This window comes from Frieseomelitta varia, unplaced genomic scaffold (assembly GCF_011392965.1).
Source record: "Frieseomelitta varia isolate USP_RPSP 00005682 unplaced genomic scaffold, Fvar_1.2 scaffold_165, whole genome shotgun sequence".
Taxonomy (NCBI): Eukaryota; Metazoa; Arthropoda; class Insecta; order Hymenoptera; family Apidae; genus Frieseomelitta; species Frieseomelitta varia.
The window spans coordinates 1,036,982-1,062,078 of NW_025109361.1; the positions used below are offsets into that span (position 1 = coordinate 1,036,982).

At 41.8% G+C, this 25,097-nt stretch overlaps 1 protein-coding gene and 1 long non-coding RNA gene across 5 annotated transcripts in view; one reads left to right on the forward strand and one right to left on the reverse strand.

Moving 5' to 3' along the window:
- LOC122538510 overlaps positions 1-2,660 on the forward strand; it is a 51,408-nt gene extending 48,748 nt beyond the window's left edge. Inside the window, exon 3 of the long non-coding RNA XR_006308860.1 lies at positions 2,478-2,660. This is a non-coding gene — a long non-coding RNA (uncharacterized LOC122538510). The remainder of the gene's footprint in view (positions 1-2,477) is intronic.
- Positions 1-25,097, reverse strand: part of LOC122538508 (puratrophin-1) — a 109,781-nt gene that overhangs the window by 52,818 nt on the left and 31,866 nt on the right. For 3 of the 4 annotated variants that reach the window (XM_043672659.1, XM_043672658.1, XM_043672660.1), the window contains one exon: positions 9,185-9,310. In XM_043672659.1, the coding sequence (XP_043528594.1) occupies positions 9,185-9,310 (126 nt within the window). Of the gene's footprint in view, positions 1-9,184; positions 9,311-24,217; positions 24,767-25,097 lie in introns of those variants that run through there. The other variant, XM_043672661.1, reaches the window with a different exon arrangement.

The window sequence follows — 25,097 nt, forward strand, 5'->3', positions numbered from 1 at the left end:
TTACAATTAGTGACACACTTTCCGCATCGTTTGCGATTCCAATTCTAACGTTCGTTTGAAACATATAATATCGTGTATTGCCAGGTAAGCAGATATTGAAAATTCTGTACACATTCTAATGACGGTCCTTTTTGTAAAAAAAAAAAGAATAACCGAATTTTTACATTGTCCATTTTAGTTTGTATACGAAATAATAATCCTTTGCACTATGCATCGTCAGAAACTTTAACTTTCATAAATCATAAAAGGGGATGTTTATCGCAACATTTTAAAAGACATGCGCGTCTCAAGTATCTCTTCTGATACAGTATATTTTATTACTTTACTTTACTTTTCCGGGAGGAAAAATTTTGCAAGGTACTCTTTTGAATCTTAGCACGTGAAACAAAAATTATTAGAAATGTTATTTTTGTTATTCTTTGTTTCAATTTTTTTCAATATACTTTATCTTTAGAATCTCTTCGTAATAACGTAATAAATTTGCTTTAATTTCTATCCTCGTTCTACACTAGTTTCTACGCCACTCGCCACTGGCATGATTACGCGAAACATCGCCGACTTGTATAGTGTTAACGTTGACGCTTACTGGAACTGTTTCAGCGAGATGTTCAATAGTCAGCGGAAAGATCGCGTCGAGCGTGATAAATGCGCATACCGAGCAAGATGAGAAGAGCAAACGTATGTGTAACGTGTTCAAACGTAGAGAGAATAACACCACGGTGAAGCGCGCGAAGAAATGACGAGTGATGCCGTTATAGAATACTACGAATTTCAATAAGAGACCTAATTTATCATCTACCATGATAACCGGCGCTAAATGCCAGATTCTATCAATTATCAATTCACCGCGAAACGTCGCTCGTATTGCGTGTAATCGTCGACCTGCAGAGGATCGATCCGTGACGAGACGATCTCGCGCCGATTCATTCCGCGATGCTCATTGTTCTCGAAAGAACGTGGGAGCCGTCTTAACGAGACTGTATTCTCGCGACGTGACAATCGTCTCAATTTCGAAACTCCTCGGGAGTTTGCGTGGCCTTCGCGCGAAGAAAAAACGGATCAAAGGACAAAAAAAAAAAAAAAGGAAAGAAACAGAAGTGAAAAAAAACGTGGTTCGATCATTACACCAATAACTCACGCACACGGGGCATGGTCGAAAAAAAGACTGGGAATCACTGGTCTAACCTTTATGATAAATTGTAAAATTAGTCGCTCCATAAGATCCATGTCGTTGATAACCCACGCACAAGTGGTCGATGTGACTTCAAATGATGAAAATAAAAAACAGAAAAAGAAAGAAAAAGACGGTGGTGTAATCAATGACGCGCCGCGACGTTTTCATATCGCGTTATGTAATCGAGCTTTCGCGATTACTCCCGACGTTTGTTCCAGGAGGAAACCGTAAAACGCCACGCCTTCCGCTGGCGTAAATGTAACAGGTCACGGTGAGCTTAGCGCGTAAGAAAAGAGAAGACCTTGGAATACCTTGTACGTGGATTTGTCTCGCGTACCGATCCGTTCGGAATTCTCATATTTGGGTTGAGCGTGTGTTTTTGCTAGTAGTTTTTGCTAGAAAAAGAAGCGTTCTGCCTCCGCGTAACTGGACTGACGATCAAGCTTTTTCCCCTAGTCTCTCGCGATTTGCTTCACCGGATGCTTACAACCGAATCGATAACGTCTATTTGTCGATCTTGATTGAGTTACTCGACGAGAGTTACACATTCCTGGCTGTCTCCTTAGAGATTAGAGGAGATAGAAAGGCTGTCACTCGATGTGCTTCGATTTTACATGACTTGATGAATTTTATAACGTTTACGTTTTCTCTTCTTTTTCTTTCTTCGATCGTTATCGGCGCGAATATCGTCTTTCTTTTAAAACTCTATGGAAGGAATTACGATCTAAAATACTTACTAAAATACAAATGATCATCAATTTACTGTCAAACCGCGGATTTTTACACGTTATCCCATATTACGATGGCAGAGAAATTTTTCACTTAATTCTCACAAATTTTGTCAATCACGGTCACAAAAGTGTTTGCAATCTGCTATTTGTGACTTTTTTTTAGAAGAAGTAAGCATAGTCAGTCGGACAGCGTGTAGCTTCTTGTTCTTGCAGCTGAAAGAGTTAGCCCAGAAAAATGAACAGGAAGACCCGGAAGACCGAGCCACCGCTTAACGAGAGGAGGTAACACCGGGTAACATCGTTTCACTTTGCCCGTCGATTAACCCACATATCAGCTGAAGTGCATTCGCGCTTTATTTTTTCGCGCTACACCTACACTACGTCCGGTCAGCTACGCGCAACGAGACGTAGCTCCATCTCTGTCAGAGGAGATTCACGTGCGATCGCTAATGGGTTGATGCATCTCGTTGCATCGTTCCTCGATCGACCCGGCCCTCGGCGTGCGATCCTCGTTCTCCAGATGAGCAAATGCACCTCGCTCGTTTCTTTTTCTTTTTCTTTTTTTTTTTCAGTCAAGTTTTTTCCAACCTCGAGCAGAGTGGAAGTCATTTAGCTCCTGATAGGCAATTCGTTCCTTGTTTTTCGTCTTCCCTCGCATCACTCGACTCGACGACGCCGATGCCTCATGCCACTTAAGAGGGAAGATACAGGTAGGGCCCAGGTTCGAACAGATTATTAAGTTATCATCGTTTCGTAAAAACGTTCTCGAAGATGTTACAAAGTTTTTGTCCGCGGTGTATATATATATATATATATATATATGAAATATTTTATCGCCCGTTTGAACGAGATCGAGATCTCAGCGATACTTCGCGACAGATGTTGCGTTCGATTCTCGAGAGGGATGTGTGTGTGTGTGTGTGTGTGTGATCGTCCCTCGAGCCAGCGAATCCGAATCGAGTCTTCGGTGGGCGTTGCGCCGTGCAACGGGACTCGATCAGGCGATTAAGCTTTCTCGCGCGACCAGCCACCACGAGCTTCTGGGAGAGGGTCTAGTGCTAATAAAATTCAGGGTTGACGAAACAGGCTGGCGGACCCCTAATTTCGTGGGTGTCTCGCTCTTAGATAACGCGGCCGATTGAATTGCTCGGTGATCACCCGCCGTCAGTGAGCGAGGAATACTTTGCAATTTGAGCGGAGGAGTGGAGGATCGATTCTTCGAAACGAATGAGCTCGCGGAGGCATTAAACGCGATATATATCATGGTGAAAAGAGCGGGGTCGAGAAAGTATCGCCGAGATTTACATACAGCAGGGGAACGTGAGGATGGATTGAATTATTTGCATATTTATTATTAACACTAAAGCCTTCGCGAAGTCGATTTAGAAACTTTGTCACGGTTATTTATAGAATAAAATCTTGTGGTATAAATGTCAGACAGTTTGGCGAACACTTGTTAGTTTCGTACAAACATGATAAATGACGCAGGTTATAAAAGAAACGATTAATTCGTGAACAAAAATTGTAAAGATATCACATATGTCAAATTTGAGTAAAACAGCGATCGCAGAACATATACATGGACTTCTCAATTGACGAAGGTTTCTTCTTTCAGTGAAAAGTGAGATTGAGAAACTATCACCAAGATTTAAACAGAAAATAACGTATGTATTGAACTATTTATTATCAACCGCCTTCATAGTATCGATTTAGAAACTTTGTCACGGTTATTTATCAAATAAAATCTTGCAGTATATGTCAGACAATTTTAAACAAATCAGTATGTGGATGCTAGTTGGTTTTATACAAACTTGATAAATGACACAGATTATAAAAGAAATGATAAATTAATTAATCAAAATTGTAGAAAAAATGATAGCTTTGACAAATACAGATGCATAGACATCAATCTTGTTTAAAGCAGCGATCGAAGAAATGCACAGATGTTTTAATCGATGAAATTTTTTTTTTTCAATCGACGAAAACTGGGATTATCGAGATTTTACATAGCAAGCGAAGATAAGAATATATTTTAGTATTGAATTACTTGCATATTTATTATCAATAAATGCCTTAACAATATTGATTTACTTTATCGCGATTATTTAGGGAACAGAATCTTGCAATATACGTCAAACAATTGTTTTATAAAATTTAGACACTCGTTGATTTTCATACAAACGAACGCAGACTACGATAGAGATGATTAATCAAAATTGTCGAGAAAATATCTTTCTTAAACATAGATGCACGGATATTAACTGATAAAATTCTTCCTTTTCGCAATATCGAACGTACGTAGTGTAACACTTCTCCAAGGTCTTGATAACTTTTTCCCAAACCTGTCAGATGCAACTCGTTGCACAAGTGTTCTCACACACTTGCAAACGAGCATATGGCAGTTTCGTCGAAACCGCTCGTAAGACGGAGAAACGAACGGACGCTCGTTGGTTCGAGAACGAAACGAAACGAAAGGGACCGATTAATATTTTAAGCATTCAATTAACACGCACACGCAGTGGACACCCGGCGCGCGTTTCCATATTTATTGGCTAATTAGCGGCGTTGCCCGCGCGCGTCTTAATTGAACGAGCGGCGAATCAAACGTTAGCCGGGACTAACGAGCATGACCGCCTTGTGCCGATTCGGCCTGTTGCAATCCCGGTGTTTTCGAAACGATTCCCCGATCGCGATTCGCGACACGCGTCCACTCTCCACCGGATATAGCGCGTCGCAATCATTGTTTCGTACGCGATCATATCGACGAGAAAATGCTAGAAAGCCGAGCTCCTCGAGGTGAACCAGCATTTTGTTATCTTCCAGTTTAACCGGTACTTTATAAGCGTTTTTGCATATGGAGAATAGATTTTAATTATTCTGCAAAATTGGACTAATTCAGGTTTGGATAGTAACGTAGGTTTGTTCGAGGTGTTCGTAGCATTTTTTTTTTTTTTTTTTTTGTAAAATTAATAACGAAACTTCTTTGGTTAAGTATTGAAGTGAATTGGAGAGCTTCGTAAGAAGATATGTCAAATTCTTGAGTTATAAGTAAATATTAAAGTGAATTGAAGAGCTCTGTAAGAAGATATAACCAAAATCATTAATCAACCAAGTTGTTTCATCAGAAGCATTTAACATTCTTCGGCCTCAGCAAAACCTTGCAAAACTACTTTTACTTCCATATAAACGCAAGTGTTTTAGCGAGTTCCATGAAACCACTCGTATTTAAAACTCATCAATCGAACCCTCAGAAAAACGGACGCATCTCAATTATCGCGTCAAAACGAACGAAAGAGAAAAACGATTGATTATACAGGGTGTCCCACGTAACACTTTTCACGTTTTTTTCAAATACTTCCGATAATCTGACAAAAGAAATGTTTTAATTAAAAGTTGATCAGTTTTCGAAAATTTCAAAAATGTTTTCCTCGATAATTGTCAAGGTCACCTTCGTTTTTCTAAATGGCACTTTACAATTTTGATCATTTATACTGATTATCATTTTTTGTTGAAATTTTCATTTCTTTGCCTTCGAGATCATCCGAACGTATACTAGGGTCGTTGAATTTGTCTAGATACAATGCTATTAAGTCAAAAATATAAAGTGCCATTTAGAAAAACGAAGGTGACATTGACGACTATTGAAAAAAAAAATGTTTTTTTCGACTGTATAGCCAATCGGAAACTGATCAACTTTTGTTTAAAACATTCCAGATTATCGCAAGTACTTGAAAAAATCGTGAAAAATGTTACGTGGAACATCTTGTATACGCGAAAATTCCATCGGGCCGAGAGTTCTCGGCAATGTTGTCGGAGGATCGCGATTCTGTATGGAGTGTGAACGCTTCCTCTGTATGTTCACTGTGGCCGTGATTTCACGCACGGCCCGTTAAAACACCCGCCAACGCCTCGTTTTTCATTCGCTTCACGATCGCTGCGCGCCTACTCTTCCTCGGCTGCGTAATTGGGTTAGCGGAACGCCGTCCGCATCGATGGCCGTGGTCGCACGCGGTTTCCGGCGCGCGACATCGGTTCGTACTTCGAGGGAACACCGTCGACCTTTCCGTGGTAACGATCGTCCGACGAAACGTCGGTTCACCGGGCGATTGTTTCGTAAAAAAGAAAAGCTAGTAATTAGTTAGTCTTGTTCTCTTTCACTCGAAGAATCTCGGTGAAATTCACCGCTCGCGGAAAGTGAGAACGGGATTGCAAACGGCGAAAAGAAGTAGTAGCTGGTGCGTAGCTCAATCAAGATTGACGTCGAGTGGCGTGGCAAGAACCACGCGATCTTGAGACCTGGAACGCGACAACCCGTAGAAATCTTCTAGTTGAACCAGTGATCACGTAACGCTGTCGAAGGAAAGTTTTAACATTGTGTTGAATCGTAAAATCCGTGAATCGTATCGCGCGCGTTTGTCTTCCGATATTTGCGATCGAGTCTCGTTACGCGTGTAATTCCAACAACCAGATCGCAACGCCAATAGAATGTTCCATCGGTGAAACTTGTCTTTCATTTTTCAGCATCCTCTCTGGAGGATCGTTAACGAGGTAATCTTCCGTATGAATTTTCACACGTGCAGGCGAGTGTGAAATTTCGAGCAGATGCATCTGGACCAAGGGGGGTGACGCGATGGACGAGGATCCCGCGTGCGAACAAGTCCTATTTTCGTGGGCATCTCGGACCGGTTCACGCACATCCACCGGTACCTTTATCGCCGAATTAATTTACGATCATTTCGATTGATATGCTCTTTAACCGGACGTTTGGCAATTAACCGAACGCTCCAAATATCGGGTTGCTCGGCGCGGCGGCAATGTAGCACCGATCGCTTAATAATAAATCGGCGATACGTTCCAGTTCCGTTCGGTCGACCCAAATAAACGGTTTTCTCGATCATCGTTGACAATTATGACAGGGCTATGTGTGGGCAGGGTGCCGATGGGGGTCATTGGGCCGCCGTGGCCAAGAAAACACGTCCAAGATAGTTTGGATAATGATCAAACAACCACGTGCAACGACCACGTGAAACGCGGGTAATTGAAGCGGATGCCACATGATTAATTAACATGTTCTCGTTTGTCCTTCGATCGCCCTCTGCTCCGATTAATTGATCCAAAAAACTGCTCCTGGTGGTGTCTCAATTTTGCGTCTCCACGTGAAACTCGATTGTCACGCGGTGAAAGGTAAATTGGTAAATCGACGAATCAGATATCCTCTTTTCCACGTTGATTTTGAACAATTTTTAGACTGGCGAGATATTCGGATCAGGGAATGAATTTTCCTCTGAGCAAAGCTCGACACTTGCAACAGAATCGTTAAGTAACAAGAGAAATCGAACGCCAACGTTAAAATCCTATTTGTTGAGAGAGAACGGAAATGCAAACACCGATCAACCATGAATTCACAGAATTTCTCGAAAATTGATAAAATCGACTTTCAGTCTTTCTGCTATATACGTTGCTGGAGTTAATTAAATTATTTTAATTAAACAGGGGAGAAACTCCGAATAAACGCAGCATATAATAAAGGAATTCGATGTGTTTCAAACTATCGAACGGCACGACGTTTCGTCCACGTCACGTTCACCGATAAACGTTTTACCGATAAGCGGCGATGAGTCGCTTGAACGCATCACTCCCGTATATACGTACATACGCCTTCGCGGTTAATTGCGATTCAAGGTTCCCCCAGCACTTTTGCGATCGGTTATCGAGAAAATGGGAAACGCAGAAAGCGGAGGTCACGTTGTCGCGAGTTGGCCCCTTCCGTTATCAGCGAACGGAAAGCGTCGTCGCCGGACACGGGCTTGCACGATCGATTGATAAGACCAGACATTGCAATCCACTCAGGTTCGCGGGCCGGCTAATCGACTCCCGCCGACTACGTTTCTAATTGCGAAAGTTACTGGCCAGGCTTACTTTCGCATCTTCGAATTAATGGCCGCGATTCGATCTGGCCATTACGGGGCCTCAAATGAGATTCCAGCCACTTAAACGATCCCTGCCCTCCGAGTCACGCCAGAAACGTAATCGCTGCCATTAGCGGGCTCGTGCGCTGCCTAATGTGGTTCAATTTACGCGACGCGTCTCCGTCGGTATTGCAGGCGGTCGTTTCGAACGAGTCGCTGCAGGGGGCACCACCTGACTAGAAGATCGAGTTACCGATCCTTCGTGATCGAGAGCGATCGAGATCCATGGAAATTCCGTTCGATATCGTCTAACGATCTTTTCTATCGCGAATGTTTTCGTATCTTCATTTTATGTCGCGTCCAATATAAGTTTCGCTTGTTGATACAGTTTGACGCTAGTTTAGTTTTTGTCGAGGAATCAAGTGGAAAAGTGTCTAATTATCGACGGGACACTTGTCGGTAAAATAGTGTAGATCTATAGATCACTCTAGCTCTTTTTTTTTTCGAATGTTTTCATTCTTGTTACCTTCTGATGTATATCTCTTATACTCTGTATTCCACGAATTGTACAAAGATTGAATAGACTTTTAGATTTCTTTTCAGACCGAACCGTCTGCCGTTTTTACGACAAAGTCACATTCGCTGGCACACACGAACGTTCGAAAATACATTCAAACCGTTTCTTACAATTAGTTCTTTTGGAGTCTAACGAAATCCGAAAGTCATCGTTACACATTCAAATCGATCTCTAAATGAAATCCCTATCTTCGATCAAATCCAATCTGTGAAGCATCTAATAACCATATTACGCCTTCATTTTGAGGCCGGAACTAACACACTAATACACTTTCTCGCGCGTTTCTATTCTTTTTTTTCTCTCTTTCTCTCTCTCTCTCTCGTCAAACGAAACACGTGTACCTTTTCTCCGATTGATATTCGGCCGAAGGAGACAGTTTGCGAAATTGATGGCGATCCCTGCAACCAGCCACAAAGGAGCCTTTTATTATCTTTCAGTCGTTTCGGCCGGCTCTCGTCGGCGTTTCTTCCGTATCGAACCGTGACGAAAGACTCGATGAGACGTGAAAAAAGTGAAATCTCGAGACATATATGGGCCGATCCCATTAATTGAAACAGTTAGCTTAGTATCCCGCTCGAAGCTTTCGTAAATGTGCTCAGGCTTTCGCTTATACTTCACCAGAGATCGCTGTTCTAACGTTGCTATTAATACTATCGGCTTATTAATCGAAACTGCTGGATACTTTGTTCTATCCTTTACAGTTTTAAAAAAATGTTCTCTTGGCCGATGGCAACTGTAGCCGTCTTATCTGTTATCAACGCAACGAAGACACGTAAGTGTGCATGCTACTCACCATCGACGTGAAGTAAAACTTTTCGAATTCCCTCTCGTGAAGTCGCGCCGTTGTCAAACTCGTCGCGGAGTGTTGGCCGTGTTTCGATAGCACGTCCTCGCCCTTTTTGCAAAACCAGGATAACACCTGCAATCGTAGAACGTCGTTAATAACAAAAAACGGAGATTTCACCTTTTAGGAATTACTGTTTTTAGTCATTATTATTAATATTTTTTATTTACTTGAAATCTCTTGCAAACAAGACCAATCAATGAAGGAGTCTCTTTTGCGCGAAAGATCTCTTTACGATTTCGTTGTGATCGTCAAGTAAGAAGTTTTGCGAGTGATAAATTTTAAATCAAAATTCGCGTGGCTGACGGTCCTTCAAGCGCAACGTTCGCTACCTTTTGGCACGTTAACTGGAGAATTTAACGCGGCAGGACAGTGAGTAATTAACGTCTGCCTGGATTCGTTAAATAATTAAGAACGATCGCGGCCGTTCCATGCTCGACGGCGGAGGTCTGGTTATTTATGAACGTCATAGTAGACGCCCGAGTGAAACGTTTGAACACACGACACGCCACTCCGTTCCACGTGCTCTCGCCGAGTTCTTGCAATAAATACACCTCTCGTATCAAATTTGAGCAATTTATTAGAGGACGGGGAGAAAGGAAGATTCGCCAGAACATTTTGACGCTTTCCTCGGGTTGCGCGCGATCTGCTCTTATACGTGGCATTTACGTAACAGTTGGTGGTCGAACGTTTTTCTAAAACATCTATGAACTTTAGAATTTTACCAACTTTAATCGTGTGAACGTGTTGCATAATTTTTAAACAGTATTTAAATATCACGCAGAACGTAGTTGATTCATTATTGAAAAGAAGACTAAACGCAACATTATGAGACTCTCGCTGAACTGCAGCATGATGCAAAGTATTCCCAAAAATCCCCTTGGCGAACTTGGCAATCTGTCGTGCATGATTAACCGAATAGTCCACTCGCTAATCGAAGGAGAGCTAATTTCCACTCCATCATGCCATCAGCGCGCCAGCTGTCTCTCCACGCTCAACCCTCAACGTTTCGTAAATCTCATCGTTATATTTCCTATCTATTTCCCTCTCCCACAGAAAAAGACACAAAAATAAAAAAAGCAGAAAGGCATGCACGTAACGAAACATTCGTCGATCGAGATTTCCATTGTGGAAACTCAGTTTTTTTTTTGTTTTTTTTTTTTAGGGATAAATCGGTACACCTGGTGAACACGCGAGGCAGGGTAACGTATCCGCGTGCTTTTTTGGACGATAATTAGATCGCCGGTACAAGCGTGTCACGCGTGATTAATGACGCGTCGTTGCGGTCGTACGTGGAGCACGGCGAGCGAAAAGTACGCGAGAATAATTAACGGGAGCAGCTGGAGAGGAGAACGTGTCGATCGAGTACGAAGTGCGTGCGGAGAGAGGGACGCGATAATCGTCGACGACGATATTGTGGAACTGGAACCGAGAGAACCGACTAGTTTCTGCGTGAAGGGGCCACGAAATGAGTCGGAAACACAGGCAAAGCTTGCCTTTTCGGGTCACTGGGCCGCGTTAGGTGGACGACAACGATCGAGCAGAGGCGTGGACTCGCGCGAGAGCAACGCGCTTCGAGTAGGATTGATTCGCCGACCGTTTGAAAAAAAAAACTGCGTAATTGCGAACGACTAAGAGATGGGTCATACGGAGAAGCAGGAAGATCGTGTAGAAAGTAACGAGCGAGGACTGTAGATTCTAATGCTCTCGGATTTACTGTCAGCCAGAGGAACGTTCGTTTTTGACGTTGAAAAATTGGAGAAAAATGCGAACATTTCAGTGGTGGCTTGAAATCGTGGGGGTACTGCAATTTTCGAAATGTACATACATACTATAAATACAGTGCATTTTTATTATTTTTATTATATATATATATATAATTATATATAATATATATAAATATAATATATTAATATATTAATTATATAATATAATTTAATAAATTATATTATTATATTTATAAAATATAAATTATATAATATATGTATATAAATTATATTATTAATTATAATAACATTATAATATTATTATATTATAATATTTCTACAATGTATATATGTATTTTTTTTAAATAAAGAATTGTATAGTATCGTTGATAATAAAATATAATGTATATATGTATATATATATATATATTTTCTATAATGTATATATGTATTTTTTTTTAAATAAAAGAATTGTATAGTATCGTTGATGATAAAATTAAACGTTACAAACAGATATGTATAAATTAATAAATACATTTGTATACCGAGAGCTGTTCTTCGTTCAAACAATAATCTCTTAAAGGTGTTATATCAATCTGAGTCGCGTAGGAGCAAACACTTTGTCCTGACGTCTATTCAAGAGATGATACGTAGATTATACGGGTTACTGAGTCGTGAACTACGATAAAATGGCGTTGCGTTGATAACAGCGCGTGCAGGTGCGAGGCTATCGCGTAAACACACGCGACTGACGTATTTATTGTTAGATTCCGCCTGCGTCGCGTCTTCTCACGAAAGCGCACGATCTTATCGCCAGCGAGGAATGCCCGATAACGCGCTACCATGAATTTAATATGGACACCTTCAGCACGCTACAGGTATCCTGCAAAAGTCGTCTTCCACGCGAAATTACAGGCTCGCAACACAGGTCGTGTGTATTCGCGTGGGTGTTGAGAACATTGCAGAACATGCTTGGTGGAAGGGGAGCGAGAGGAACGTGGATTATTATTAATTTCTCGATGGATAACCAATAGACTGCGGATTACGAATTTCCTTTGCAAGATGAACCTCACATCGCTTTTTGTTTTAATTAGTTTTGTTTAATTAGAAATTCCCGATAGGATAGGTAACAGAAGGAAATATTGATCAACTTATTTAAAATCGCTGACACATTTATAACGATATAACGTAATGTCTAAGCTATTTAGCGACGCGTCATTCTTAGTAACGTTATCAGTCTTTATCGAAGAATCCAATAGGTGTGTAATGTTGCAAGATACTGTATGAAATTACAAAATGACATTGTGGATGTCAAGACGAACAAAAAATTAACAGTCTGCAATCGGAAGCATCGAAACTTCGAAAAATCGGTTTCTAAGAATTAACTGAATAAGGTTAATCTCGAGTAGTACAATGAACAGACATTCTCAGTTTGTTAACATAATTTTCATGTTACGTGTTACGATGACAATGAACAACTTTACAGCAAGCGCGTAGTTTTTAACAGTAGAACTACCGACAAGTGAAGCATAAAAATTTCCATTTCAGAGACATTAAAGTAAAACAGAAAATCTTTGTAACACAATATAAGATGCACGAGCTTTTATTTATGTATTTTACGAAGAATCTATATTTCAAGCCCCCCAAAATATACTGTTCTATATCTACAAAATATCTAAACAAAAATTATCAATTGGTCATTTTGACCAGTTTCAGTATTAAACAGAATACGTTCCACATAGCTGCGGAAGTGCTTGTTACCGAGCTGGATAAAGAGCTTTGTAACTGTAACGATGCACCTTTTCCGAAACACGCGTTTTACGATGCCGCCTCGTTTCGCCGGGACGAGCCTCGTTTTATCGTCCCACATTCGCGGCGCGGACGAGATGGAAAGGACGTCGAACCAGGAACATGAGATCGCTTAGCTCGGAGACCCATCGAGACCCAAATTTTTATCATCGACGCCGGGGTGCTCGTGATCATCTCCCTTTCATCCTCATTTGGGGTGGTCGATGGGTTTACGGGCCACGTCCCCAGGCTCTCGACGATAGTTTTATGGCCTCTATGGGGTTTCCATCGCAGGGACGATCGCTAGGTTCGTTAAGGGCTTTGAAACGGGGATGGTCCCGCGAATGATAGATGGGCCGAGTTTCGAAGGAAGGAACGAGAATCGACGTCTGATTGTAATTAATTCTGTTTATGCAACTGTACAATGGGTATTTTTAACTACGTATTTTTAACTACGCGACATCACGTTGCATCGTCCGGTGAATCGGCACTTTGATAGACATTCCAGCCGTAGGAAGCTTTCATTACGGAAGATGATTCTTCGGTTGTGCTGTTGTATTATTAAAAATACCCCCGTTAATTATGATACACGGCACGATCGCGAATAGAAATGAAAAAGCGCAAATAGATCTTTCATTTCATAAAATTCCGAGGCAGAAACGAACACACTTTGAAGTAAATTTTGAGAATTTTTTTTTATTATTATTTTAAGTCTAAGAATTCTTTTTATTATTATTACCATTTTTCTAATATTGCTTTTTGTGAAAAAAATTTGTCTCTCTCTCTCTCTCTCTCTTTTTTTCTCTCGAGATAAGGGGAAAGGTTTAAAGAAACTGGTGGGTGCATCAGTAAACTAAAGCAACCGTGTTCCAGAGGTGGAACTCGGATCAATAGCGTGAGATGGGTCACCCACGCGGGAATCGGTGGCTCCCCGTCATTGAAAGTTGGTTGGACTCTCCTCGCATCGATAGGCGCATCAATCGGTCTATCGGTCAGCCCGATGTCAGGCGAGATTAGCATCGGCTAACGTCGTGTAAGCGTACGAGGGATACTTTAGAAGCGCTCCTGCAGTGCGTATTTATAGGCATCTCAACATCAAAGTTACAATAGCAGGATACTCTACATCTCTCGTGCGAGACGTCGTTGACATACGAATTTCTTCTGCAATGTTCAGACGATAATTTACCAGCGACTGCTTTGCCAAAGTAACGTAGAATGTAGGATATAAGCGTTGAAAAGAGAAAAGGTGGAAAAATATTTGTTTACATTCTTACGTACGTATTAACCTGCGAATGTTTCAGAGACGTCATTGCATGTCAAAGGATTCAACTAGCTCATAGAGCAACCTTTGATAATAAATAAAAAGAATAGCGTTAATTATAATAGTAATTGATAATGATAAGGAACAAATTAATAGCGTTAATAAAAGAATAGCGAAAAATATTGAAATTAATTCAACTATTTTCAGTATATTGTCACGATCGATTTTCCTTAGTTTTTTTAAATGCAAAATTTGATACCCTCGCTCTCTGTTTCAAGTGATGTTGACTTGATAAATTTTTGGAAGATCCTACCTCCCGAAGCTTTCCCAAAGCTCATTTTATCTTTTTCTAATATACTTCTCACACGTTTACTATTTACAAACACGTTTTCGTCGTTGAAATAATTTAGTGGCGCGTCGAAGCTCACCTCGAGAAAAAAAAAAAAAAAAATTGGCACGTGGGGTACAAAAGTTTGGCCACTCCTGCTCCAATCTATCGAGTCCTGTTTCACTTCATAACCTATCGATTGGTAATTTAATTGCCACGAGTTTCGCTGATCAGTATTCAGGCTAGATGCGGTTACAAAGGATCGTGTCGCAACACTTTCACGGAGAAATGCCACACACCAAGTGGGTGTTTCCGTGTCGATTATGCATGGACGCCTACGAAAAATATCGATGAACGACTTCTAATCGATTCCGCGCGATCAGAACGTTTATTAATAAGTCAGACATCGGCTGCAACAGTCGGTCGAATGTTCGAACGCACTTTGTTGAACCGTCGAATTGGCCGACGAGAGCGAAACTCGAAGACGTATCGAAGATATACGTATTTAGCTGTCACCGGGCGTGTCGCAAAAAAAATTTTGCAGCCCCAAAAGGAGCTGACAACGAGCCAGAAGCAATTGAATTGCGCAACCTGCGAAGAAACCTGCTTGCAATTACGCCGAAAATTTCGAGGTAGAAAGCCGCTGCGTATGTGCACCTTCCTCCGGCGAAACGGTGTGTAATGTTTCCACGTTCGAGAAACGCGTTGCACAACGCGAGTTCGGGTTCGAGGAAACGGACGAAAGTTTGCGTTGAGAATTTTGGTTCGCGCGAGACAAAGGAGCGATCCATCGTGCCGGTGGTAGTCATCAATCTCCCGAAACAAGTGCTGTTCGTTCTCGATGGAACAATTACTCGGACATTTATAACAGGCCGTAGAATAGCGCTCCTCTCTGCTCGAAGCGAGGGAGAGAAAAGGGGAGAAAAAGAGGGAAGGAGAAAGAAAGAAAGAGAGAGAGAAAAAAAAAAGAGAAAAAATAACGTGAAAGATACGTCGAATTTCAGGCTGGCGCGTTTTTTTATTGCTCGGCTCGGCCGCCGACGATGAGATTCGGTAAGTATGCCGTAGCCGCAATCAACGTCTTCAATGAGTAATCGCACAGCCCAGAGGTTCATTCTCGTTCTTGTTAGCGATCGAGAGAGAGAGAGAGAGAGAAAGGCAGACGACATTCGTCTCGATCCTTCTGAATGAACTTGGCCGATCGCCCGTGGGAGAGAAACAATTTTATACACCGGCGGAGATCATTTCTTTCGATGTTTTCGAACGGTTCGAGTTACGCGTGGTAATGCACGTGACACGCGTGGCACGCCAGTGTCGGTCGGAGCAGCGTCCAATAGTAGTCTTGAACGGCGAATATGCGAACAGTCGTAGATTGGATGCTCTGTGAAAAAATGTGAGAGTGTCACGAGTGTCCGGGATGGACATTTCTTAATTTTCACTTTTATCAACGTGACATTGCAGAGTAATTCATTTTTATTCGTTTTATTAATTTTATTTTACTTTATTCTATCAGGTTGTCAGTTCTTTTATTAATTTATTAGTTTTATTAGTAAGATATCAAGGAGGTCGGGAACGAATAGTGCAAGAAAGGGAAAAAGAGTAATAATGGTGCAAAGATGTTGGAAAGGTAAAGAACTAGTTTTACATATAAGAGAATTTTCATTGTAACATATCACATGTTGTTTTACATGGTTTTCCTTTTGTTTTGTTTAATTTATTCTATTCTATTTTACAATGAGCAAAATTATTATGTGATAAGTAGCTTAGCAAGTATTTTCATAGTAGATTGCCAAAAGCAAGTTGAAAGATTTAGTATTAGCAGATTAGTATTATATTCATTATTTAATATTAGCAATTATGTTTAAGTAGAATGTGTGTAGAAGCAGTATGTATGGAGGATGAAAAGGATCCGAAATTTGTAATTCAACAGGAAAACAATAAAGATCTATCTATCTATCTAGTAAGACATCAAAGATTTGAGATATCTACACAAACCGTGGCCCTAAATTTTCATTTCTAAACGGTACAGAAGATAACATGGAAAGGAAGTTTGATGGATTTCTAAAACTTCGTTATTCCGAATTATCCCTGTTTCACACTTCACGATCGTTCGAAAATTGTAAATTTGCATCGGCCTGTCATACACGACAGGTATTCGAGCAGAGTCGCCAGGAATTAAGCGAAACTGCGGGGGAGCATTTTGGTGCACGGCTGCTTTGCATACAATGGCCCATAATTCTTCGTCTATGAATTCTAATAAATAATCAAATCCGCGGACGCAAAGACTCGGCACGAGATTGAGGGTGATTCATCGTCCGCGAGAAAGACCTCGCGGTTGGAAATCGACTGTGACAGACAAGCGGCTGCGGACGCGATTTCTGTGACGTAAGAGTTCGAACTTAGAGGAGTTGGCCAGACATTTCATAAATTATGTAAGCGCTCTAGTATGCCCAACGAGCGGCGGCTCATAAATTACGCGCGATCAACGTATCGGCCGATTTTTATCGAGCAACAGCCGTGCAACTCGGTGATTCGAGCGTCATGTTTCTAAACGCGAATTTTACTAATGAATCGCGGCGATCGACAACGATCGAACGACCCGCGTATTTGCGTCAACGAGTCACTTCAATCACAGGTATCCACCTACGCGGCTCATTTTCGTGAATTAATCCTGGAGAAATCTCCCTGTGCGATCGCCTTTCTATAATAACCTTATCTTTCTTTCAATTCAAGAATCACCGAGTAATACATTGAGTAATACATCTACTTTCTTTTTCATCTCTTTACTTTATCTCGACGTGATGATCACTCGACTTCAACGTCGTCAGATTACGGAGTGTCAACATTAACCACGTTGCGCTGGCAACTGACTGCGGACCATAACGAGTGACCAAACCGTATACAAATAGTTCGTCGCTTTCTTCTTGAACTCGTCGTCGGTATGATATCGCTAAGTAAAGAAGTAATAAATTTATTTTGTTTTTGTTTTGCCTGGGTTATACTTGAATGTACTTAAAACCGAGGAAATATTGCAATTTTGGGACAAAAAAATTCTCGACGTGCGTGGCGTGTCATTGCAGCGCAAGAGGTTAAATTTCCAAAACTATCGGAACGTTAACAAATTGTTCGGACTAGGAATCGTTATTAACCTTCTCAATATTAATTCTACGTGAACGTGTTGTCAGATTTTCAATCTTCCGAAACTATTTCGGAATGTCAACAAATTTTCAGGAACGGGGAATGCAAGACTGAACTGATCGAATTTCGCAAAGAAAAAGAAAGTGGATGTATTATTTAATGGAGACTGGTGATTCTCGAATTGATTATAGTTTCAACTAACGCCGATTAACCTTTTGCACTCCCATGTCATGCTGGAAATGACAATACAAATTTGTTATAGAACTCGTATGTCATGCTAGAGTTGATAACACTAATTTACTCTGAAACACGTATAATAACTGTAAAACACTGTGACATTCGAGATCCCATTCAGCAATAGTTTGCCAAGTTTTGTTAGTTTATCAGTACAGTTTGTGATTTAAAAGCCGTGCACGAAATTTTTTTCTCTTTACGTTAATCGATTTCCCTAAAAATAAACAATACAAGTTTACATTCAACAACGTTGAAAATAAATCGAGTGCGAAGGGTTAATTTGCTTCCCCTGTCTCCTGATAAATTCCCGATTAATCACAGATTATAATATTTGTTTATTACTTTCCTTCACAATTATCGAATTCGTAAGAAGAACCAGATACGTTCGAACGTGCAATTTACTCGCTATCGACGCTGCATCGCCGGCGAATGCAGGGAATGAGCGCAGAAAGAGCATCCAGACTGTTAATATTCCGCGTGGAATCTGATTGAGAGCGGTAGCTCGATTGGTCGGCTCGCTCGAGCCAGATCGGGATCAAACAAGATGAAAAACGAATCGACCAAGGGTGGCGGAAGAAGCAGGTAGAAAGGAATGGAGAAAGAGAGAGAGAGACGGCAGCAGCAGAAGCGCGCCGGGTAATGAGGATACAATTTACTCCTAATAAGAAGATACGCGTCATATTTTACGAGCGTTAGCAGTCGCTTCCGCGCCGTGTATGGCGTCCAGGTCGCGTAAAAGCTGCTTGCACGCCGGCCAGTTAACAGGCGCGAATGTCTTAACGAGAGGGACCGCGAGCGAAACGTAATCTCTCGGATATCTCTCCTTTCTCTCTGTCTCTCTTGCGCGCGAATAGCACAATGAAATTCACCGTACTTCAGGCGCGAGTTTTGCGCACCTGGTCGCAAAGCGACCTATGTTTCGAATTGTACCATACCTTACTGGATTATTATATTATATGAAATAAAGCTTAAAGTTACTGTTAAGTTAGTATGTTCACTAATAATTCAATATGAATAAATAAATAATATTGGTTTAATGTAGTGCAACTCAGTGTTTTGATTATTTCTATACACTTCTGAGAAATGTGAAATGCTGACGAAAAATTTTGAGTCGTTGTAGATCGCGTGAGCTACGTGCAGCACGTATCAAGCTCTGACCAAAGTGATCTTCATATTCTTCAACCTCTTGCGCTACGCACGTCGAGAATTTTTTGTCCAAAAATTGCAATATTTTCTCAGTTTTAAGTATATTTAAGTAGAACCCAGGCAAAACAAATAATATATTTATTACTTCTCAATAATTTTTATCCAGTGATATACCGACGAGTTCGAAAAGAAAGCGACGAATTATTGTATACGTTGTCGTTACGGTCCGCAATCAGTTGCCAGCGCAAGTGGTTAACCTCTTGCGCTGGAATGACGTACCACGCGCGTCGAGAATTTTTTGTCCCAAAATTGCAACATTTTCTCAGTTTTAAGTATATCTAAATGTAACCCAGGCGAAACAAATGATGAGTTTATTATTTCTTAATAATTTCGGTTCAGTGATATCGTACCGACGAGTTCAAAAGTAAAAGAAAGCGACGAATTCTTGTGTATACGTTGTCGGTCACTCGTTATGGTCCGCAATCAGTTGCCAGCGCAAATGGTTAATTATCAGAAAGGTGGGCTACATGCTCCGAACGAGGCATCGCCGTTGGATTTACACGAAGGAAAGGGACGATGGAAGATGGAAGAGGGGAAGATTGGAACCAGAGGGAACGGGTCCAGGGAAATTGCAACCGAATCAAACTTGATCGCGAGTCGTTTGTACCAGAGGGCCGGGGTCTATTTCAACTCTAATCGCGGTTCCTTCCTCTAATGACAGTGAACAGCGGTACAAGCGTACGCTCGTGTGCATGTCGCGAGAGCGTGTTGCCTACTGTACTGTCGGTTAAGGTGATTCAAAGTGAGGAGAGCTGCTTTCAGTGAGGCAGACGGCAACTGATTACGCAGTTTCGAGGAAGAGAGCCGACTCCTGTGAGAGCCGTGCGCATCGTATATGGAAGAAAGGGTTCTCCGCTGGGACGCTGAGATTATAGTTATTACTGTAATAAAGATACACGGTTTGTTTGCTCTCGAACAACGGCGGAGGAAAGGAGGGCTTCTTCTCCTCGCTGGCCAACCGTTCCATCTCCAAGAGGAATGCCGCGATTCATTCGGTCGGCTCGCGGGAATACAACCGTCCCCGACGTGTAATAAAATGTTTACACTGGCTAAACGGTCCCCCGGCTCGATTCCACTGCCATCTCTCGTGCGACCGCATTTCTTCTTCCCTTTTTTTTTTTTTTTTTTTTCTTTTACTACCTACTTTCCTGCATTTACCGGTTCCTATATAAACTTGTTCCTTTTTTCTTTCTTCCTCCACCTTCCTCGTGGCGATGGGAGTTGATAATCCTAAACAACGACACACTTTTTAGGCTGAGAAAAGCTCTTTTTTTCAAACTGTCTAGGGTCGAGCAGATAAATCAGTTTCCACAGGGTGGAAACGAATTAACAAAGAAGTTGAGAAAATGTGTGTTAATCGAGGAAAAATACGCCGTGATGATCGTAGGGATTCAGCCGAGCGCAGCTGAACCACTCACGCTGGCAATTGATTGCGGACCATAACGAGTGACCAAACCGTATACAATAATTCGTCGCTTTTTTTTCGAACTTGTCGGTATGTTATCACTGGATAGAAAATTATTGAGAAGTAATAAATTCGTTATTTGTTTTACTTAAATATACTTGACACTGAGAAAATGTTATTCCAACGCAAGAAGCGCGTTAATTTATTTGGTCGTACCTATCGCGAAACGACTCTCGCGAATGCACGTTATTTAATATAAATGTACAGTAGCTTTCGAAGCTTTCCTGTTCCCTCGATACACACCGCGGAGGTAGGGATAGTGATCCCGCTAACGAACAATTCCGTCGACACCCTCGGAAAACTGGTGGAAGCTAAAAAGGTGACGGAAGAGAAGTGTACATCGGGGCACAGACTCTATTTTTCTTTTTTTTTCTCTCTCTCTCTTTCTCTCTCGAATGATCGTTGTCCTCTCGCGGATACGTAATTCTCCCGCGGCGAACACGGTTCTGCTTTTAGCACAGTGCCAGGTGAGAGCGCATTTTATGGACAATTAACGACCGTTCCCACGGGAACACTTTGTAAGGGACACTCGGTTTCGCCGATCCTGCGTACCGAGCTGATAAGCGGATCGAACGTGACCAATTAAAGGATGCCTTGTACGAGATCAGTTTTCGTTTCGTCGGCAGACTCACCAACGTAAGTTTCACTCTCGAAAACCACGAGTACGCTCGTGACTTCTTTGCATCTCGTTTGTCTCGCCGCGAGTCCAGGCAGAATCGTTAGAATTCGTTATCCGTCGATCGCTAATTTCTGGTCAAACGTTCGGTCGGTCCACACATATCTAACCGGGTTTTAACCCTCTATAAATGAGAAATTTCGTCTTATAAATGAAATCGTTGATGGTTCAAGACCACTTGAAAGGAATTTCAAGTACTTGACGAATAATCGATATTAATAATAGAGTTTTCGATATTTACAACTAACGTGATAAATGGGCTAGAAATTTAATATTCGAGAGATTTCCCTACCTCCGAGAAGAATTAACGAAACTCCAATGTCACGTTCCATCGTGGAGGGAAGCTGTAACTTTAACTTTCTACCTCTTCAAATTTCTTCCAGATAGGTACTTGCACGTGCACTGGTGACTGAAAAAGACGCGCTAAAGAAGGAAATTTCAAGAAACGTGTCGCACAATAAGACAGTTGTATTCAGACTCTGCCAACCCCTCCACCTGATAAGATGACGCTCGTGACGGGACCACTTTACGTGACAAGCACTCCCGAACACGACGATGCACGCGTCCAATCACGTTCCAAGGAACGCGCGCTTACACGCTATATCTGTGTTTCCTGTTTACCGAGCACGTAGGTTCGCCGAGCATTGTTCGAAAAGCACGAAGCCTGATACTCGCGGATGAAATTAATTCGACCATCGCGTGCTTCGTTAATTATCCGGCCGTTCCGCCAAGAAGATCCAAGAGGAGTATTCTCACGGAGAAACGAAAGCGGAGGCGACAGCCGCGTGAGAAGACACTAAACCGCGACGATCGCGTTTTAATTATGTGACGCCTCACCGTGAGACTGCACAAGGCTGAACTCGCATCACTTGATGACTGTGTGATTACCTGCTGACGACGTGGATATCAAGCTGCCTGCGTTGAAATTTTCTATTCAAATTTTTTTACGTAATAATGTTTGATATTGCTATTAAATAAATTGATAATTGATCTTATAGTTATACAATGTTATATTAAATATATATGTATATATTATTGATGATATCCGATAACTATTGATATTATATATTTATGACTATTGATATTGATAATAATTATGTAATATAATATTATATAGTTTTAACTATATAACTATGTAATATTGTAATATAATGATAAATAATGTTAATAATATTAGATTATTTATTATATATACATGTATTATATAATATAATATATTATATACATACATACATAATAATATAATAATATATATTAGTGTACATATATATATATACATATTATTTATAATCTAATTAATTCATTACCAAATAATATAAAATAATATTAATAGTAAAATTGAGAAACAAAATTAGGCGTCTACTATATCCAGAATTACAAATTGCAGTTAAAGATATTTTCACCTCGCAGTAAAAATACCTTTTAACCGAAATTTCCATGTTGAATGAGAAGCTGATTTGTGAATTTTTCAATATTTATGCTACGTCTGGTGCCGAGAAGTTCAGGGTTAAAATCTGTGGTCAGTGTATTTTACTATGACGACGACAATATTTTCTGAGGAAACAGCATTAGCATACGAATTTAGTTGGAAACCCTCGATCACGGCCGAATGTTATTTTATGCCAAGTGTCCACGAATCTGTCGTGTTTTAGTCTACGGAGAAGTATTGTACCAACAGAAGATCTGTGTTATTACGAAACGAACGAAATGAACCGAGTCAAAGACTGCGCCTAGGGAAATCTCCTGGTCTTTTCTGAATTAAATACTGCGAAATCAATACCTTCTCGCGAGAATCAGCCGTTTCTCCGTTTCTCACACACGGCCCATCCATCCTACGTAAACATCAATCCCCTCGAATCGCATTCGAATTCCACTCAAGCAACATTACCTAGCCATCCCCATCTCCCCCGAACGACAGGCACACGCATCATGTACATATGTACATAGTTTCGTCAGTGAAAAATCGAGCAAGACAAGTACGATCCGTCCGTGGATTCGTCCACGTGGCCGTGAGAACGGTTGTTCGATGGCGCAGACACGACGAGTCTGTGCATCGTTTCCGGTCCTGGCTGGTTCGCAGAATCGGCCACGTCGTCGGACAGCTTGGCGCGTCACCTCGTCGCCGTTGAATTACGGCCGCGGTATAATTCGTCGAACACGGTATAATATATTGCGAAAATCAAACACGTCTGACAGCCGGTTGGCTAGACAAAAGGCGCCATTGGCGAAACGTAAATCACGTTTGGAGGCGAGTCTCTTCGGGGGCCGGGATAACTTCGGGGTCACGCTGCCACCTTCTCCCCCACCATCGGTGTTGCTTCTTCCCTTCTTTCCTATCGTCTTCCTTTCCTCGCTCGGGTGGCTTGGTTGGCCCGGTATCCTGAGCACCGCGCAGGTATCCTCCTTAAAAGGACCACACAGCGCGTGGTCTCGAACGTGCCGCGACATGGAAGCTCTCCACGAGTCCTCCGCAGGATGTCGCGTACAAGTGTTCACGGACCGGTCTCTCTCTCTCTCTCTCTCTCTCTCTCTCTCTCTCTCTCTCTCTGTCTCTGTCTCTGTCTCTGTCTCTCTCGTTCCAAGCCGATTTCGAGTGCCTGCTAGCTACTTGCCGTCCCGAGCGCACCGCGATCGTTATCTCCCTCTGACTCGGGAACCACCCCTTCCACATACGAGCCTCTACCCTCGGGCTCCGAGACGCGTTTCAATTTTACTTTCACCCGATTCGTCCCGAAAGAGGAGTACTGGGTAACAGGGTTGGAGAAAGGTAGGATCGAATGGTATTCAAACATCGAACTCTGATATCAAACAGATGATTCTATTACACTGTGTGTGTGTATGTTTGTGTTATTCGTGTCGTGGAATATTTATGCGTGCTTCATCTCTGTCCATGTTATAAATATGTATCGGCTTCTCTGGATATACGCCTCCGAATATATGCACATAAATGAATAATATTAATAGCATGAGCCACGACGTTTGAAACTTCATTCAATTTTAACCCTATCGTGTTTGCACCTGCAGCTAGCGTCCGCGAGACACCAGGTACGCACGTTGTAGCTGAAATTAATGAATGAAGGCTACCTTTCAATCAACCTCCTCCCTTATCATCCACGATCACGCTGTACCGAAATTTACAAGCAAACGCAAATTAATCGGTAAAATAATCGACCCTCTTACCAATTAGTCATCAAAAACGTCCTCCTTCCCTCGTCCCGGAGATTCTTGCTCCCCGAAAAATAACTTTGCAGTTAGACATGCTGCTCCGTTCACACGCACCGTGAGTACGTCACCACAGAGAAATGAAACATCGCTTTCAGTTTCTTGGGTACATGGATTTTCTCAGCTGGAAAATCAACTCTCGGCCACTGATCAACTTTCGACGCGCGGAATTGCTCGGTAGGTCACGCATGTCGCGCGATCGTTCGACAATCGATCGCGAGCACGCACACGGCCACGAGGTCCAGCCTGAAGAACAAGGCCCTCGGAGGGACGATCGGATGCTGCCGGCAGAGAAAGAGTCACTGGTGCTCGGGCGGATCGCGCGTCAAGTCGAACCCACCGCCGCACCGAGCCCCGCGTCCCTCCCACCTGGTTATGATACTTGCGCTACATTGCCCACACCTTCCACTTCCGAAACATCGATTTCGATTTGACGGCCGTGTTCGATCGGCCGTATTTGGACTGGCGAAACGCGGGCCGTTGCCGGATCCGATCTCAATTATCGCCAACGATCGAGAATTGGAAAATCGTTGAAACTTTGCGCGGGGAATTTTGAAGCTTTCCATCACTGTCCGTTTTCGGAGAGACCGATAGTTTTTGATCGGTCCTTCCGTGGCAGATGAGATACTAATTTCAAAATTTTTTAGTATCCAGTTTTACTTTTAAACTACTTTTATTTCAAGAGTGCGTTCAACTTGCTGCGTCGATGTAAGATTGTCTTACACTGTTCATTAAGTTTGTAATTTAAGTTTGTATTTAAAAGCGAAATCAGAGTCGTTTAAAATTGAACACTAAACGTGGTATCCTATGGCGAACGCAATAAGCGTTCGGTTTAAAA